The sequence below is a fragment of the Balaenoptera ricei genome, chromosome 5 (genome assembly GCF_028023285.1).
Source record: "Balaenoptera ricei isolate mBalRic1 chromosome 5, mBalRic1.hap2, whole genome shotgun sequence".
NCBI lineage: Eukaryota > Metazoa > Chordata > Mammalia > Artiodactyla > Balaenopteridae > Balaenoptera > Balaenoptera ricei.
In genome coordinates, this window is record NC_082643.1 from 2,537,552 (window position 1) to 2,555,035 (window position 17,484).

General features: G+C 35.8%; 1 protein-coding gene across 4 annotated transcripts in view; it reads left to right on the top strand.

Annotated features, from left to right (window-relative positions):
* The window catches only part of RXFP1 (relaxin family peptide receptor 1), a 72,086-nt gene extending 58,941 nt beyond the window's left edge, over nucleotides 1-13,145 (top strand). For 3 of the 4 annotated variants that reach the window (XM_059923869.1, XM_059923870.1, XM_059923868.1), the window contains 6 exons: nucleotides 891-962; nucleotides 1,963-2,034; nucleotides 3,860-4,089; nucleotides 6,185-6,595; nucleotides 7,293-7,511; nucleotides 12,791-13,145. In XM_059923869.1, the coding sequence (XP_059779852.1) occupies nucleotides 891-962; nucleotides 1,963-2,034; nucleotides 3,860-4,089; nucleotides 6,185-6,595; nucleotides 7,293-7,511; nucleotides 12,791-13,092 (1,306 nt within the window). In that variant the 3' untranslated portion in view covers nucleotides 13,093-13,145. The remainder of the gene's footprint in view (nucleotides 1-890; nucleotides 963-1,962; nucleotides 2,035-3,859; nucleotides 4,090-6,184; nucleotides 6,596-7,292; nucleotides 7,512-12,790) is intronic. The other variant, XM_059923871.1, reaches the window with a different exon arrangement.
* The last annotated feature ends 4,339 nt before the right edge of the window (nucleotides 13,146-17,484 follow it).

The window sequence follows — 17,484 nt, forward strand, 5'->3', positions numbered from 1 at the left end:
AATAGAAATGGCAAAAGTGGGCATCCTTGTCTTCTTACTGATTTTAGAGGAAAAGCTTTCAGCCTTTCACCATTGGCTATGACGCTCACTGTGGCTTTCCTATATGGCTTTTATTATGCTAAGGTCATTTCCTTCTGTTCATAGATTGTTGAGTCCCCTTCCCTTCTTTCATACAACACATTTCTTCTTATTGCCATCCTTCCTCTCTTCCCTTTTTTCTGTAGTCACCACCCCTCCCCCACCCAACTAATGGTCTAATCTGCAATAAATTTCTTAAAAAGTGAACCTGCCCTGAGAAGTTCCCTTTAATCAACAATTCTTGTTTCAAGGTGTTGTTTTGCAAAGATTCTGAAATTTTCTCCATTTACACTCAGCTACACTGTCACTCTGACCTCTGTTTCTTTGTTTCTAACTATAGAGCCTTTTACTTTTCATATCATGCCTCACAAATTGCTAACACAGTATGCCACTCTTTGACATGATTTATTGTAAAAAGCATTCAATGTGATTTCACTAATTCAAGTTTTGACTAAATGAGATTCTTCTTTCTTTCATTTAAACCACACCTGATAATAGGCAAAACCTGACGTGGTGTGGCTTCCCTTTGGGTACCCTGCTGCTCCTCTGGTGGGACCGTCTCTGGACCTCCCCACCTTCGTGCTTACGTTCTCTCAGCTCTGTCACTAACGCACTTACTGACAGCCGTGCACTGGCCTAAGAGTTCTGTTTCCATTAATCCATTTGAATGTCCAGTGAGCCCTAGGGGTCAAGTGACATTGCTGTACTTTTTTTGTTACTGTTTAAAAGTAACCCTAAGTCAAGAGACACACTTTCTCTTTACTCAAATACTTTTTAAGTATTGACCTATTGCTGCTCTTTTTTTAAAACAGGAATCTTTCCTATAACCCAATCCAGAAAATTCAAGCAAACCAATTTGATTACCTTGTCAAACTCAAGTCTCTGTAAGTATACACCTATGGGGATAGTTTTATTATGTAATTTTTATTTACATACTAATAGCTAATAAATTCTATAAAATAAGATTGATAGGATCTCAAATCAGAAGCTTTAGTCCCAGGATATTGGTTAAACTCCAGAAAAACATATAAGATGAGTGCTTGCTGGGTTACAAACAGATAGCTATTAGTTTAATCTTTCATATTTATAAGCTACAAATTAGATAATGATTAATCATTTCGTATATTTCTGTAATCACCAGAAGTTTATATTGGATTGTTTGCTTGCTCCTCTGAAAGCATCTATGCATATTTATTCCTTCATTAGCACTGGGTATCTAAGAATTTATTATAGCCATCGTTATCCCAAGATGGAATGTTCTAGATGATATAAGTCATTACTTGCAACACACACACACAAATTATGTTAGGGTCTAAGAATTGCCTTAAGAAGGTAAGCTTCAGTTCTTTTAAGTGTTCCCTCAGTAAAATGGCGTTTTAGTAGAAAAACATTTATAATTTAAAATTATTAGAAAAACTTCAAGAATGTAAAATGCCTCTGCTATTGCAATATTGTCTAAAAGATAATGCTTGTTCCTTTATTTCAAAAATATATATTGAGTAGTTACTATGCAAAAAACATTGTTCCACTCACTATTAGAAGACAAAAAATTCAAATAAGCAGGATATATACATATAAATAGCAGAATCAAAAAGGCATTGGAGAGAAAAAAATGGGTTATTATGGGATCATATGAAATCATGTGTGTGAAACTTTTGAAAATTGTAAAGCATTGTAGAATTTAAAGAATATTTCATTCAATAAAAAAATTTTTTTAATAAAAAAATTTTTAAAGGAGTTGGGGAAGTGCCTAGGGAAGGTTAAGTATGAATGTTTGGTTCCGAATAAGTGTTAACAGCATTTTATTAAACTGTCCGTCACAAAAACTCATTTTATTATACCCTGCATAACATATTTGTTTGATAATTAATTTGATATTTTTAGCAGCCTAGAAGGAATTGAAATTTCAAATATCCAACAAAGGATGTTTAGACCTCTCACGAATCTCTCTCACATGTAAGCAGATGTTTTTTCTTGTTCTTCACCTTGATTTTAGTCTTTCACGTTTCCACATGTATTGTGCTAATACCTCCATACCCAATGCATCCAATCTATTAACATTTTCTACTGATTAATTTGCCTAAACAATAATTAACTCTTAAAGCGTTGGTATTGGGTGGGGTGATTTTTAGTTTTCCATGGTCTGGCAGAAAGAAAGGAGTTTTGTCTGAATGTCAGACAGCAGTAGTGTGGAGGGAACCCACTCAGGCTTGTAAACTCTCCCGAGCCCTGATGCCACTCACTGATAGTCATGTTTGTCCACTCAGCTAGTAATTTGTGCACATGGCACAAATGCGACCACATGAAGAAGTTACATAAACAACATAAAATAATTACAAATAATTCATGTAAATGGAGGAAGGGAAGAGAGAAATCCTCCTCAGTGAAAATTGCCCACAATGTCAGGGCATGATGTGCAAGGGTGTACAGATAAAATGGTAAACCATGAAAAATCTTTTATTCAAACAGTGTGTCTCCTCATGCCATCAATTACATGCTTCAGAAACATTTTCTTTAATTGAATGTAATATATAGCAGTATATATATGAAATATATTAGAATGGTCTCCATGTCAAGGTAATTAATTCCCAATAATTTAGAAAGTGTCATGGCAGTCACCACCACTCTATAATCTTGCTTGTATTTTAAATCTAACAGAGGATACTGGGGTTTTTTTTCCCATAGTTCCTCAGAGAGCACGCTTATAAAAGTTTCCTTGGTTGCACACAACATAAAACACTCTGACTAAATTAAACAAAGCAGAGTTTATTGGCAGAAGATGGTGTAGGTCACAAAACCCAAGAAACAACTCAAGGAGCAGAACTGAATTGGGCAGAAACCATGGCAGATCCTGGGATCCAGGCAGCAAGAGTTAAACAACAGGACAATATACTGTAATTGTCAAGTTTTTATCTTGTATTACTACAACTCCTTATACTATAAAGATCACTTATATTTTTTGCCAGAGTACGTCGCTTTAGGGGCAAAGAGATCTAATTTAAATCCTAATTTCTGCATTTACTAGAAAATTTCCTAGCAGATAATTTGCCTCCATTGAAGAGTCACCTTCTTCTATGGTGATACTGACATCAACCTCATGGAGCTGATTTGAGAAGTTATTCTTGATACTTGGAAGACGCTCAGTAAACGGTGCTGGTGTTGGTGGTAGCACAGTAGTAATTACTGATTATCCCGGTGGTGTTTTATTAACAAGGGAGGTCTCTCTACTGATGAAAGAATTCACTCAACACATATTTATCGAACACCTTATTATGTACCAAACTCTAGTGTGAGGATAAGCATGTTAGCAAGTAGCTACAGATCACACAAATTCTATACTAGAAAAGCCATAGAAGCACAGAGGACAAATTCTCTTCCCCTGGGTTTGAAAAAGGAAAATCAGTTGCAGCAACCATGGGAGTTATGTAACGGTGGATTTATTAACACGTGCACTAAACACTGAAAACCCAGTAACAAGTTTCCTTGGGTGGATTGTCCTGAGCACATGCTAACATTTGATTTATATTCTAAGACATGTCTAACACTTGTATGTTTATTACGCCTTTTTGCGGCTCTCACCCACACATTCTTTTAAAAACCAAGTTAATGAGAATTAAACTTAAGGTTAAATTTTCAGTATCCCTAACGTTTTACATCCATTCCTCTGAGTCTCATATTAAGATGTTTTCTTTCTACTGAGAGAATGTAGAAAATAGATATTAATGTAGAGTGACACTGACTTCAGTTTAAAATCTTCTTTTCCCTTCTCTTTGCACATCAGCTATTTTAAGAAGTTCCAGTACTGTGGTTATGCACCGCATGTTCGCAGCTGTAAACCAAACACTGATGGAATCTCATCTTTAGAGGATCTCTTGGCGAGCATTATTCAGAGAGTATTTGTCTGGGTTGTGTCTGCAGTTACGTGCTTTGGAAACATCTTTGTCATCTGTATGCGACCTTATATCAGATCTGAGAACAAGCTGCATGCCATGTCAATCATTTCCCTCTGCTGTGAGTATTTCCTGGCTGAAGAGGAATTACAGTTTCAAAATATATGAAAGCGTTGCTATTAGACAATAAGTAACGAGAGCGGTAGAATTATGATATTTTTAAAATTTCTCCCCTTCGCTTATATGTTGTTTTCACGTTCGCTACAATGAAAATAAAATTACTTTAGCGACAAGAAAGAAAATAAGATTTTAAAATAAGAAAACTCAGTCACCTTACACAGATTAATGAAGGGCTCATTCATTAATTTTTTTCTCATAAAGAAGCTTTTGTTCATTTGCTTTCTTCTCTGAAGGAAAAAGAAAGCGAATTTAATATTATTAATTTATTTAAAATTATATTATAAATAATATCTTTATTATTTAATAAAATAGTAATATTTTATCAAAGCATGTAAAATCTTTTACTATAATCAAATTGGACCCTTTCATGGTTCCAGAGCTGTGTTTATTCCTTGTTTGAATGCCAGTTCATGGATGCTGACTTCAAACGTTGTTTTTCCGGTCTCTGAGCTTCTACAGTCTTTTCCGTTCATAATTTGAAATATTTAAATAAGAAAGTGTTTTAGGTAGTATTAAATTTTTAAGTTTTTGAAACGTGATTGCAAGGTATTATGTTAAATGAGGAATACAAAAATAAATTAATTAATTAAATAAAAGCAAGAAACCAGCCCTCAAGGTGTTTATAATCTTGGTCAAGTGGCCTATAATTTACCCATACTCCCTCAAGCAAGCATCAATCTATATGATGTTCTACTTCTTTACAAGTGCTGTGCCATATCTTACCCTCGCCCTCACTCAAAGTATAATGTCGAACTGTCTTTTCATTGCAAGCTACCCAAGAAACAGAACTCAGAAATGGTTTACTACTTTGTATTGTTAGCTACACAATTTTGAGTTTGCTCGGTTTCCCTGATAAAGGCTAGAATATAACCTCGGTGTTTAAAGATTAGGGCCAGCCTTACGATGTATACCGTGATGTGACTTTAGGATCGTTGTATAGAATGCTTGCGCGGTCAAAAAAAGAATCTCACCTACTCTCTGATATGTAATATTTGCTAAAAAAGCAAATACACCAAGAAGTGTATCACATTAACAGCTGATGTGGGGGATGGAGGAGTCTGAAAAGAGACAGAGAAAGATGTTCAGATGGGAAGAAAGAATCAGAGAGAACAGTTTCTCTTCGACCACCCCTGGGTGAGTCATTTAAGCCCCTCAGAATTATACTGACTACAATAATCATAATTATTCACATCTTCAAAATGACAGACCTCAAAATTCACAGTCATTACTCTGTCATAGCAACTTCTGGATTACTTTCTCTGGGATTTTGAATGACTTAAGTTTCTTAAGCTGGGAGAATTTCCATGGAAGAGATGAACCAAATTATAACATCTCGATCTTGTCCCTAATTGAATGCTCATGCATTTTACTCATTTACTCAGCACTGCTAGGTGATGGGACTAGAACAGAAAACAAAACAGACAAGATCCCTGCTCTTACAGACTGTGTGTTAGACGAAAACAGAGGAATGATTACGTAATTGGCTGCAGAGGATGCTGTAAGAGTGCTTAGCAGGGAGAGTTGATGAAGTGGTCCTTAACCATAAATGAACTCTTAGAATAAAACTTCCCTCCCCCGCCCCCAAGATAGAAGGAACTTGGCTATTTGGGGCTAATATTAAAAATATTTCTGGGGCTTCCCTGGTGGCGCAGTGGTTAAGAAGCCGCCTGCCAATGCAGGGGACATGGGTTGGACCCCTGGCCCAGAAAGATTCCACATGCTGCAGAGCAACCAGGCCTGTGCACCACAACTGCTGAGCCTGTGCTCGACAGTCCGCGAGCCACAACTACTGAAGCCCACCCGCCTAGAGCCCGTGCTCCGCAACAAGATAAGCCACCGCGATGAGAAGCCCGCGCACCGCGACGAAGAGTGGCCCCCACTCGCCGCAACTAGAGAAAGCCCGCGCGCAGCAGCGAAGACCCAATGCAGCCAAAAATAAATAGATAAATAAATTTTTTAAAAAAATTTCTGCTTAATGATAACTCCATCTTACCTATTTATTTCTCTAAATTTGTGAAATTCACTGATCCCTGTAGGTGCCGACTGCCTGATGGGAATCTATTTGTTTCTGATCGGAGCCTTTGACCTGAAGTTTCGAGGAGAATACAACAAGCACGCACAGCTGTGGATGGAGAGTATTCATTGCCAGCTTCTGGGGTCCCTGGCCATTCTGTCCACAGAAGTATCAGTGTTACTTTTAACATTTCTGACAGTGGAAAAATATATCTGTATTGTATATCCTTTCAGATGTTTAAGACCTGGAAAATGCAGAACCATTACAGTTTTGATTCTCATTTGGATTATCGGTTTTATCGTGGCTTTCATTCCACTGAGCAATAAGGAATTTTTCAAAAACTACTACGGCACCAACGGGGTATGCTTCCCTCTTCATTCAGAAGGTACAGAAAGTATTGGAGCCCAGATTTATTCAGTGGCAATTTTTCTCGGTAAGAAACTCTGTATTAGAAGCCCTTTCATTCAAATGCTAGAATAAATCACAATCTGAATCTCATTATGCCTTTTAATATTTACAACTTTCTATTTCAGATCTTCTAACCAGAATGGACACTGAGGGTGGATTGTATCAGAATCCCCTAAAGGGATTATTTTTTCTAAATTACCACTTCATCATATTAATTCTTATATGATACACTTTAATAAAAGACAAGATGCTAAACACTTGCATTTCATGCAATCACCCTAATAATACTAAGCAAAACATATTTTAACTCTTTGCCTTTATAATATGAACAAATTCAAAGTAGCCACACAAGTCTTTGGCTTGGGAGCAGACAACCAAGTATGCCCTCTTGTGAAAAATATCCTCAAAATATAACAAAGTAATTGAATTACCAAAAAAATTAACACAAGACAGATTAATGTAATAAGCCCAAGATAGTCATTGAATCACTATAATCTAATTTTAATATGCCATTTTAAAATTAAACATTTCATCATTCTTATAGCTTCAACAATATTTAAATTTTTTAATTAATGATTTTTGTGCCTTAGTAATTCTTACAAAGAACAAAAAACACATTGTGGTCTTTGTATCTTCTCCTTTACAATAACAGCTAAGGGTATGTTTGCTTGTTCTGAAAGAATGTTCTTATTCATTAATCATCATCTTTGTGTTCTTCATAGGTATTAACTTAGCAGCATTTATCATCATAGTTTTTTCATATGGAAGCATGTTTTACAGCATCCATCAAAGTGCCATAACAGCAACCAAAGTACGGAATCAAGTTAGGAAAGAGATGATCCTTGCCAAACGTTTTTTCTTTATTGTATTTACTGATGCATTGTGCTGGATACCCATCTTTATACTGAAATTTCTCTCATTGCTTCAGGTAGAAATACCAGGTATGAATTTTTTCTTCCTGTAAAGAAATAAAAAATCTGTCCATTAATATTTGCCTTATATATTTAGGTGATTCTATGTTGGATGCATATACATTTATAATTGTTATATCCTTTTCTTGCATTGATCCCTTGATCATTATGTAGTGTCAGTCTTTGTCTCTTGTAACAGTCTTCCATTTAAAGTCTATTTTGTCTGATATGAGTATTGCTACTCTGGCTTTCTTTTGATTTCCATTTGCGTGGAATACCTTTTTCCATATTTCTTCCTGATACACTCTTATAAGTTTTTATGTTTCTAGGAATTTATCCATTTCTTGTAAGTTGTCCAATTTGTTGACATATAACTGTTAGTAGTATTCTCTGATGATTGTTTGTACTTCTGTGATATCAGTTTTAACTTCTACTTTTTCATTTCTAATTTTATTTATTTTGATCCCTTCTCTTTTTTTTCTTGATGAGTCTGGCTAAAGATTTAGCAATATTTTATCTTTTCAAAAAACGAACTCTTAGTTTCACTGATCTTTTTGACTACTTTTTAGTCTCTATCTCATTTCTTTCTGCTCTGATCTTTATTACTTCCTTCCTTCTACTAACTTTGGGCCTTGTTTGTTCTTTTTCTAGTTCCTTTCATTAGAAAGTTAGGTTGTCCATTTGAGATTTTTTTATTTCTTGGGGTGTCCCTGAATCACTGTAAACTTCCCTCTTAGAACTGCTTTTGCTGTGTCTCATAGATTCTGGAGGGTTGTGTTTCTATTTTCATTCATCTTAAGGTAATTTTTTGTTTCCTCTTTGATTTCTTTGTTGACCCATTGGTTTTTTAGTAGCATGTTGTTTAGTCTACACATTTGTGTTTTTCCACTTTTCTTCCTGTAATTGGCTCCTAGTTTCATACTATTGTGGTTGGAAAAGATGCTTGATATGATTTTAGCCTTCTTAAATTTACTAAGACTTGTTGTGTGGCCTAGCATGTGATTTATCCTGGAAAATGTTGTATGCACATTTGAAAAGGATGTGTAATTTCCTGTTTTTAATGGAATGTTCTGTAGATATTTATTAAGTTCAACTGGTATAATGTGTCTCTTAAAGCCACTGTTTCCTTATTGATTTCTGTCTGGATGATCTAGCCCTTGATGTGTGTGGGGTATTAAAGTCTCCTACCATCTTCTAATACTGTCAATTTCTCCCTTTATGTCTGATAATATTTGCTTTACATATTTAGGTGCTTCTATGTTAGGTGCACATATGTTTACAAATGTTATATCCTCTTCTTGGGTTTACCCCTTTATCATTTTATAAGTGCCCGTCTATGTCTTTTGTTACAGACTTCTCTTTAAAGTCTATTTTGTCTGATATGTGTATTGCTAACCCAGCTTTCTTTTCATTTTCATTTGCATGGAATATCTTTTTCCGTCTCTTCACTTTCAGTATGTATCTTTGCTCTGAAGTGACTCTCTTGTAGCTAGCATATAGATGGGGCTTGTTTTTTAATCCATTCAGCCACCCTCTGTCTTTTTATTGGAGCATTTAGTCCATTTACATTTAAAGTGGTTATTGGTAGGTATGTACTTATTGTCATTTTGTTACTTGTTTTCTGGTTGTTTTTGTAGTTCTTCTCTGTTCTTGTCTTCTTTTAGCATCTTCCCTTGATTTTCCTTAGTGTTATGTGTGGGTTCCTTTCCCTTTTGTGTGTGTGTATCTATTGTTGTTTTAAGGTTTGTAGTTACCATGCCATATATATATATATACATATATATATATATGTATATATATATATATATATGTATACACACACACACATGTAAACTGATAGCTAAGTTCAAATGCATTCTAAAAGCTCTACATTGTTATTCCCCCCTGAAGTTTTGTTTTGGTGTCATATTTTACATCTTTATATGTATCCCTTAACTGTTTATTGTAACTATAGTTGATTTTGATTTTACAAAGTTTTGGTTTTAATCTTAGTACTAGCTCTTTTAAGTACTTGATCCACTGCCTTTACTCTATATTTGCCTTTATCAGTAAGATTTTTTTCCTTCATATATTTTACTTTTCATTATGGCTTTTTTTTTTCACTTGAAAAAGTCCCCTTAATGGTTCTTGTAAGGCTGGTTTAGTGGTGATGAATTTTTTTAGTTTTTACCTGTTGGGAAACTCTTTTTTTTAAAATACATCTTTATTGGAGTACAATTGCTTCCCAATGCTGTGCAAGTCTCTGTTGTACAACAAAGTGAATCAGCCATATGCATACATATATCCCCACATCCCCCCCCCCATCTTGAGCCTCGCTCCCGCCCTCCCTATCCCACCCCTGTAAGTCACCACAAAGCACCGAGGTGATCTCACTGGGCTATGCTGCTGCTGCTCTTTCAATTCTGAATGATAGCATTGCCAGGTACAGTATCCTTGGCTATAGGTTTTTTCCTTTCTTTCAACACTTTAAATGTATCATGCCACTCCCTTCTGGCCTGCAAATTTCTGCTGAAAAGTCAGCTGGTAGCCTTATGTGGTTTTCCTTGTATGTGACTCTTTGCCTTTCTCTTGCTGCCTTTAAAATTCTTGCTTTAACTCTTGCCATTTTAATTATTATATGTCTTAGTGTGGATCTCTTTGAGTTCATTTTGTTTGGGACTTTATGTGCTTCCTGGATCAGGTGCTTCCTTCTTCAGGTTAAATTAAATAATTTTCAGCCATTATTTAATCAAATACATTTTTTGCCCCCTTCCTTTCTCTTTTCTCCTTCTGGGAACCCTATAATGCAAATGTTAGTACACCTGATGCTGTCTCTGAGGTCCTTTAAACTATTCTCATTTTTTTTTAAATTATTTTTTTCTTTTTGCTATTCTGATTGAGTGATTTACACTATTCTGTCTTCCAGGTTGCTAAGGATTCTTCTGTTTCATTCTTCTGTATCACTTTACTGTTGATACCCTCTAGTGTATTTTTCATTTCAGTTATTGTATTCTTCGGCTCTGATTGGTTCTCTTTTACATTTTCTGTTTCTTTGTTACAGTTGTGGGCTCCTCTTGTCCTTTCCCAAGGCGGGTGAACATTTTTATGACCATTGCTTTAAATTCTTTGTTAGGTAAATTACTTATCTCCACTTCTTTTGGTTTTTCTCCTGGGGTTTTATCTTGCTCTTTAATTTGGAAAATATTCCCTGTCCTCTCATTTTGTTTGGCTTTCTCTGTTTGTCTCTGTGAAATTAGGCAAAACAGTTGCCTATCCTGAGCTTGATTTGTGTCCTTATGTGGGAGCACCCCTATGCGGTCTGCACATGCCCAGTGGCTTTGGTGGGAGAGCTGAATCTGAAACAAACAGGGGCAAGGGTTTTCCTGCGGCATGTCAGGCCCATCGCCTTGGTTGGGGTTTGGGGGCTGGAGACGAAGGGGCTAGAGTCAGAGCCCCATGTGAGCCAGGGCTTCTCCTGGGTCACTGGCAGCTGCTGCCTTGAGGGGTGGGGGGCTGGAGCCAGAGCATGGCGGGGGCTACAGCTTCTCCTGGCGCAAGCTGGAGCCTGCCATGTGTTCAATTTTTTCCACAAATGCCAAAAAACATAGTGACTACGGGAACAAAGGAACAATGATTCCAATAAATTATACTCACTGCGTTGAAATTCTGCTAATCCCATGCTTAAGATGACCAGAAAGGAACACAGGTCAAAATGATTATCAAATAATTACTTCATTTTGTTTTTTAGAACATAAGAAATTTTTCTTCCTGAAATACATAGCAATTTAGGGAACATTACCCCAGAGTGTGAGAGACGACAGAAGAAGGCACTCTTGATCTTTAAAAATAAGGCACATCACATTCATTAGGATGGCTGTTCTCAAAAACAGAAAATAACAAGTACTAGCAAGGATGTGGAGAAATTGGAACTCTTGTGCTGGTAGGAATGTAAAATGGCACAGCTGCTGTAGAAAACAGTATGGTGGTTCCTCAAAAACTTAAACATAGGATTACCATGTGACCCAGCAATTCTACTCCTGAGTATATACCCAAAAGAATTGAAAGCAGGGAATCAAACAGACATTCATACACCCATGTTCATGACAGCATTATTCACAGTAGCCAAAATGTGGGAGTGAAACAACCCAAGGGTCCATCAACGGACGAATGCTTAAAGCAAATGAGTTATATACACACAATGGATTATTATTCAGCCTTTAAAGGGAGGAAATTCTGATACATGCTACAACATGGATAGATTTTGAAAACATTACGCTACTGAAATAAGCCAGTCACAAAAGGACAGATTCTGTATGATTCCACTTATATGAGGTAATTAGTGTAGTCAGAGTCACAGAGACAAAAAGTTTGTGAATGGCGATGTCAGGGATTAGGGGGAGGAGGGTTGGGGGTGGGTAGTGTTTAAAGGTACGGAGTTTTAGTGTGGGAAGATGAAAAAGTTTTGGAAATGGATGGTGGTGATGGTTGCACAACAATGTGAATGTAGTTAATGCCACTGAACTGTACACTTAAAAATGGTTAAAATGGAAAAGTTTATGTTATGTATATTTTACCACAATAAAAAAATGTATAAAATCCTGTTAACTGTATGTATACTGCAATATATATTCACACTTTAAAAATTTATAAACATACAACTTTAATTTTGCTTTATCCCATGATTGGTCGTGATAGTGCCTTACATTTTATAAGTAAAAGAGGGAAGAGAGCATAAATTAAATTATAATAAAAATCTGAGTATTAGGTAGTTGCATACATACTGCAGTAATTTTAAGATAAGGTTAGGCAAAGATGTTTTTACCGAAATAAATAGTCAAAAGCCTAAAAATGCATACCTGTTTTTCAAACCAAATAAATAGCAGAAAAGAAATCTATTAAAGCTAAGTCTATATATTCTGAGAAATATTACATGTACTATCTAATAATTAAAACACTTGAAAAGGTATGATTTAAATACTAAACAATATTGTTTTTCCTAAGATGGAATCATATCCGAGTAATATATAATCACTTGGTAGAACACATTTCTACCCAATAGAATACTTTTGTTGATGTATTCGAGAAAAGCTACTTAGCAAAACACCTGGTTTTTGATAGTGTTAGCTCCTCCCTCAAACACTGGCACCCTGGAAAAACATCTGGAAACACATATAGACTTGGTATTTAATTATGTGACATCAAGCGGAAAAAAATTAAGACTCAAAAGTCAGTGTGGGGGGCTGGGGGGGGGGCGGGGAAACCAGGACAAGGTATGTCCATACCTTGTAAAGATCCATAAACACTCAAGGAATTTCATTTTTCTCTTCCAGGTACCATAACGTCTTGGGTAGTGATTTTTATTCTGCCTATCAACAGTGCTTTGAACCCAATTCTCTATACTCTGACCACAAGACCATTCAAAGAAATGATCCATCAGTTTTGGTATAACTACAGACAGAGAAGATCTATTGACAGCAAAGGAAGTCAGAAGACATATGCTCCATCGTTCATCTGGGTAGAAATGTGGCCCCTGCAGGAGATGCCTTCTGAGCTAATGAAGCCAGCTCTTTTCACAGACCCCTGTGAATTATCACTCATTTCTCAATCAACTAGACTCAATTCCTATTCATAACCGACTGAAACCTATTTCTACACAGAGAATACTGTGGGATGCTTCATGATGGATTTATTAGTACAAAATAAATGCCACAAAATAATTTATAATAACGGCTAAAATAAATTAGCTTACATGGACATGAGGTTATTTGGGAAAAAATCAAAATGACTGATGCCCGTGTAAAGGGAAATAAATTATATTGATAATGTGTATATACTGGTACATATTTTGGATAGGAAACTAAGAGAAATCTACTTCAAGGTTCATTCATTCTTTTACCATGCATTTATTGAGTACCCATTGTGTGCATAGCACTGCAGTAAATTCCTGGGAGTAGACAGTATAGAATCTTTTCAATTTGCAATGTTAAATTGTATTTAACTACAAGAATATAAAAAGTCCATCTGCAGCTCCTAGTTTAAGGTAGAGCTTTGTCTGTCTTGCTTACCAGCAAAAGTAAGAATCACAGACACTCTTAAATAAAGGTTTACGGTTTTGGAATAATCAGTATACTAGCATCAGAGAACATGTCTGATTATTAGCAAAGTACAGACATTTTGTTTTAAGAACTCATCTTACCTCTCTTCAAGCCTCTCTTGAGAGCCAATAAACATATTTATTACTATGAAAAAAGAGCTCTGATATTAACTCAAAACAGCACCTCTCTGTCACTTCCTTCCCAGTTGTCTTTTTGCTTTAAATGAGTACCATTATATGAGATCATAAAAAGAGAATAAAAGTATGGCAAAGGAATGAATCAGAAAAGCTAGAACAAGGATAGACATTCAGATCAGTGGAACAGAAGTGAGAGTCCAGAAATAAAACCCTCATATTTAACAGTCAGTTGATGTTCAACAAAGATGACAAGACAATCAAATGGGGAAAGAACAGTTTTTTCAACAAATAGTGCTGGGACAACTGGATATCCACATGCAAAATAATGAATTTGGACCCCTACCTTACACCATATACAAAAATTTACTCAAAACAAATCAACGACATAAATATGACATGAATCACTTAGAAGAAAATATATGGGAAATCTTCCAAACCCTGGATTTGGCAATGGAGTCTTAGATATAACAACAAAAGCATGAGCAATAAAAGGAAAAAAATGGATAAACTGGACTTCATCTAAATTAAAACCTTTTGTGCATCAACAAACATTATTAAAAGAAGTGAAAAGACAACCTTCAGAATGAAAGAAGTTTCATTCATATATCTGAGAAGGGTTTAATGTCCAGAATATATAAAGAACTCTTATAACTCAACAAAAAAGATAAGCAACCCAATTTATTAAATGGGCAAAGGACTTGAATAGACTTTTCTCCAAAGAAGATTCATAAATGGCCAATAAGCATGTTCAATATCACTAATCATTAGGAAAATGCAAATTAAACTATAATGAGATAACACTACACCTACTAGGAGGGCTATAATTTAAAAAAAAAAACAAAAACAGAAAATAACAAGTATTGGCAAGGACGTGGATATTGAAAACCTTTCTACATTGCTGGTCAGAATGTAAAATGATGCAGTCACTGTAGAAAACAGTTTGGCAGTTCCTCAAAAGCTTATCATAGTATTCCCATACGATACAGCAATTTCATTCTTGGGTATAAACCCAGAAGAAAACAGGACTCAGATACTTGTATTCAGATACTCATCATAGCATTATTCACAGCAGCCAAAAGATGGAAACAACCCAAGTGCCCGTGAACTGACAAACAGATAAACAAAATGTGGTGTATACGTATGATGGAATATTATTCAGCCATAATAAGGAATAAATTCTGACACATGCTATAACATGATGAATGCGAAATAAACCAGGCACAAAAAGTTCAAATAACTGTATGGTTCCATTTACATGATATATCTAGAAGAAGCAGATTCATAGAGACAAAGTAGATCAGAGGTTACTGAGGTGGGAGGGTTGGGGACATGATGCCTGAGAAGTAGAGTATCTTCTTGGGCAAAAAGAAGTTCTAAAATTGATAGTAGTGCTAGATAAACAACTCTGCGGTTATATGAAAAGCCACTGAATTGTACACTTTAGATGGGTGAATTTTATGGTATGTAAATTATATCTCAATAAAGCAGTTAAGGAAAAAGAAAAAAAGAGCTATAATGCACTGATTCAGGACCTGAACTTCAGGGGAAAATGATCTGCATGTTTTACTCTATAGGACATTTTTACTCTACAGAGAAAGTCATCAGGGGATGAATTTACCTTCTGTTCATGTGGTCGGCAAGTTCATCAGATACTTTTTGGCTCTGAGCTACTGAAATTTTTTGCTTTCATAATTTGAAAACATTACACAGGAATAAAATGTTTTCGGGTAGTTTTAAATACCCCCAAAATGTCTGAAACATGAAAATACTGGAATCAAAAACATAACAAATTTATTGAATATATAATTATATAGATTTCTTTTGAAAATAAACTACCCAAACTTTAATTCTGTTAAAAACATGGCTTGTCTGAGTCATTTCTGTTCTTACACGGAATGATACCAATGTTTTCCACATGAAGAATGTGGCAGACTTTCAACAAATGTATATATATATATATATATATTTACATATATAAAGAGATTTATTATAAGGAATTGGCTCATGTGATTATGGAGGCTGGCAAGTCCAAAAATCTGCAGAGCCAATGTCCTAGTTCAAGTCCAAAGGCCAGAAGCTCTGTAGAACCAGGAAAAGCTAATGTCTCAGTTCAAAGGTCATCAGGCAGGAAGAGCTACGTTTCCAAGGCCTTCGACTGATTGAATGAGGCCCACCCAGATTATGAAGGGCAATCTGTTTTACTCAGGCTACCAATTTAATTGCTATTCTCATCCAAAAATGCCCTCACACAAGCACCCAGAATGTTTGGCCAAAATATATGGGTACCCTGTGGTCCAGCCAAGTTGACACATAAACCATTGCATGGGAAGAGTAAATAAAATCACAACCTTGAATGTTAATAGGTCTAACCAAAAGCTAGGTAGCTAGGTATGTTATAGACAAGCATATTAGTTTTGGTGTTGGAGGCCCTCAGGCAAATTATTTCATCTCAGCCTGTTTTCTATTCTGTAGATAGGAATAATATCACTTTCCTCAGAGAGCTAATATGGTTACATGAAATAATGTTTATAAAGCTCCCAGCATAGTGTCTGATGCATATTTCATACTAGGAACTTTTGAAACGAAATACACTATTTTAATGCTAAAAATTCCATCTTATTGACTTCAGCCTCTTGAGGCTTTTAAAAGTTTACATCAGTCAGAATAATAAATTGTCCTCTGAGGTTTGTATAGAGCTGGCAATGAGCTACTAAGTTAAAAATTTTTTCTGAAGTTTTTAAGAAATGTTTAGGCCCTGAGCTCTTCCCCAATCTCTCCCATGAAGCAGAGCAAAAAGAAATATAAAATGGGATGATTTTCTTTAAAAGCCACTCTTGAAAATAAGATGAACTTCTCTGTGGACCCTGCTGGGCAACAGAAACTATAAGCAGAGCGGAGCTGCAGGCCCATGAGCTCCGACATTAGCAGCTATAAGTTTGGTAGAGGAATTAACTGAAGTGTCCACAGACAGCTCAGTGCCTGAAATCAGGGTTAGCCCAAGCTGATGGCAATTAAATTAGAAATCAACTAACATGCTTTTTCTAACTTAAAAGAACATACATGGTGGGCGCAGGGAGAGGAACTCACACAAAAACCAAAGTAGTACAGATCACACTCATGACACAGCCAAAACAGGGGAAGTTACAGGGAATCTTAGCTTGAGATCAAGCAAATAGATCAAAAGAAGAGAATAGAGAGCTCAGACCGAGGCATTTATATGGCAATCGAATTACATGTAGCATTTGAAACATGGTATTTGGAGGAACAGCTATACACATACAAAAACAAACACACAAAACAAGACCCGAAAATTAAACCATAAGCAAAAAGAAATTCAGGTGGATTAAACACTCAAACATTAAAAACAAACTTTTTTAACTTTTGGAAAGACATACAGGAGAGCATCTTTATGACATTTCCTAGACAAGACCCAGAAAACACTATTATGAAAGATTGGTGAGATTAAATTAAAATGAAAAACGTTTATTCAAGGAGACTCTATAATCAAATACAAAAATAAACCACAGACTACAAAAGATAGTTGAAACCTACATAATGGATCATTAGTTAGTATTCAAAATATGTAATACCTACAAATCCATAAGGGAAACACAAAACATAACAGAAAAATGGACAAAAGGTATAGTCTGGGAAATCACACTGCATTTCCTCAATATGCTGGTACTTACACAAGTCAGCACTATTCAACGTGGGAGAATCTACAAGGCCATGGGTATCATCAGGCAAGAGAAGACCACTGGGGCCCTCTGGAGGCTGGTTACTACAGACACA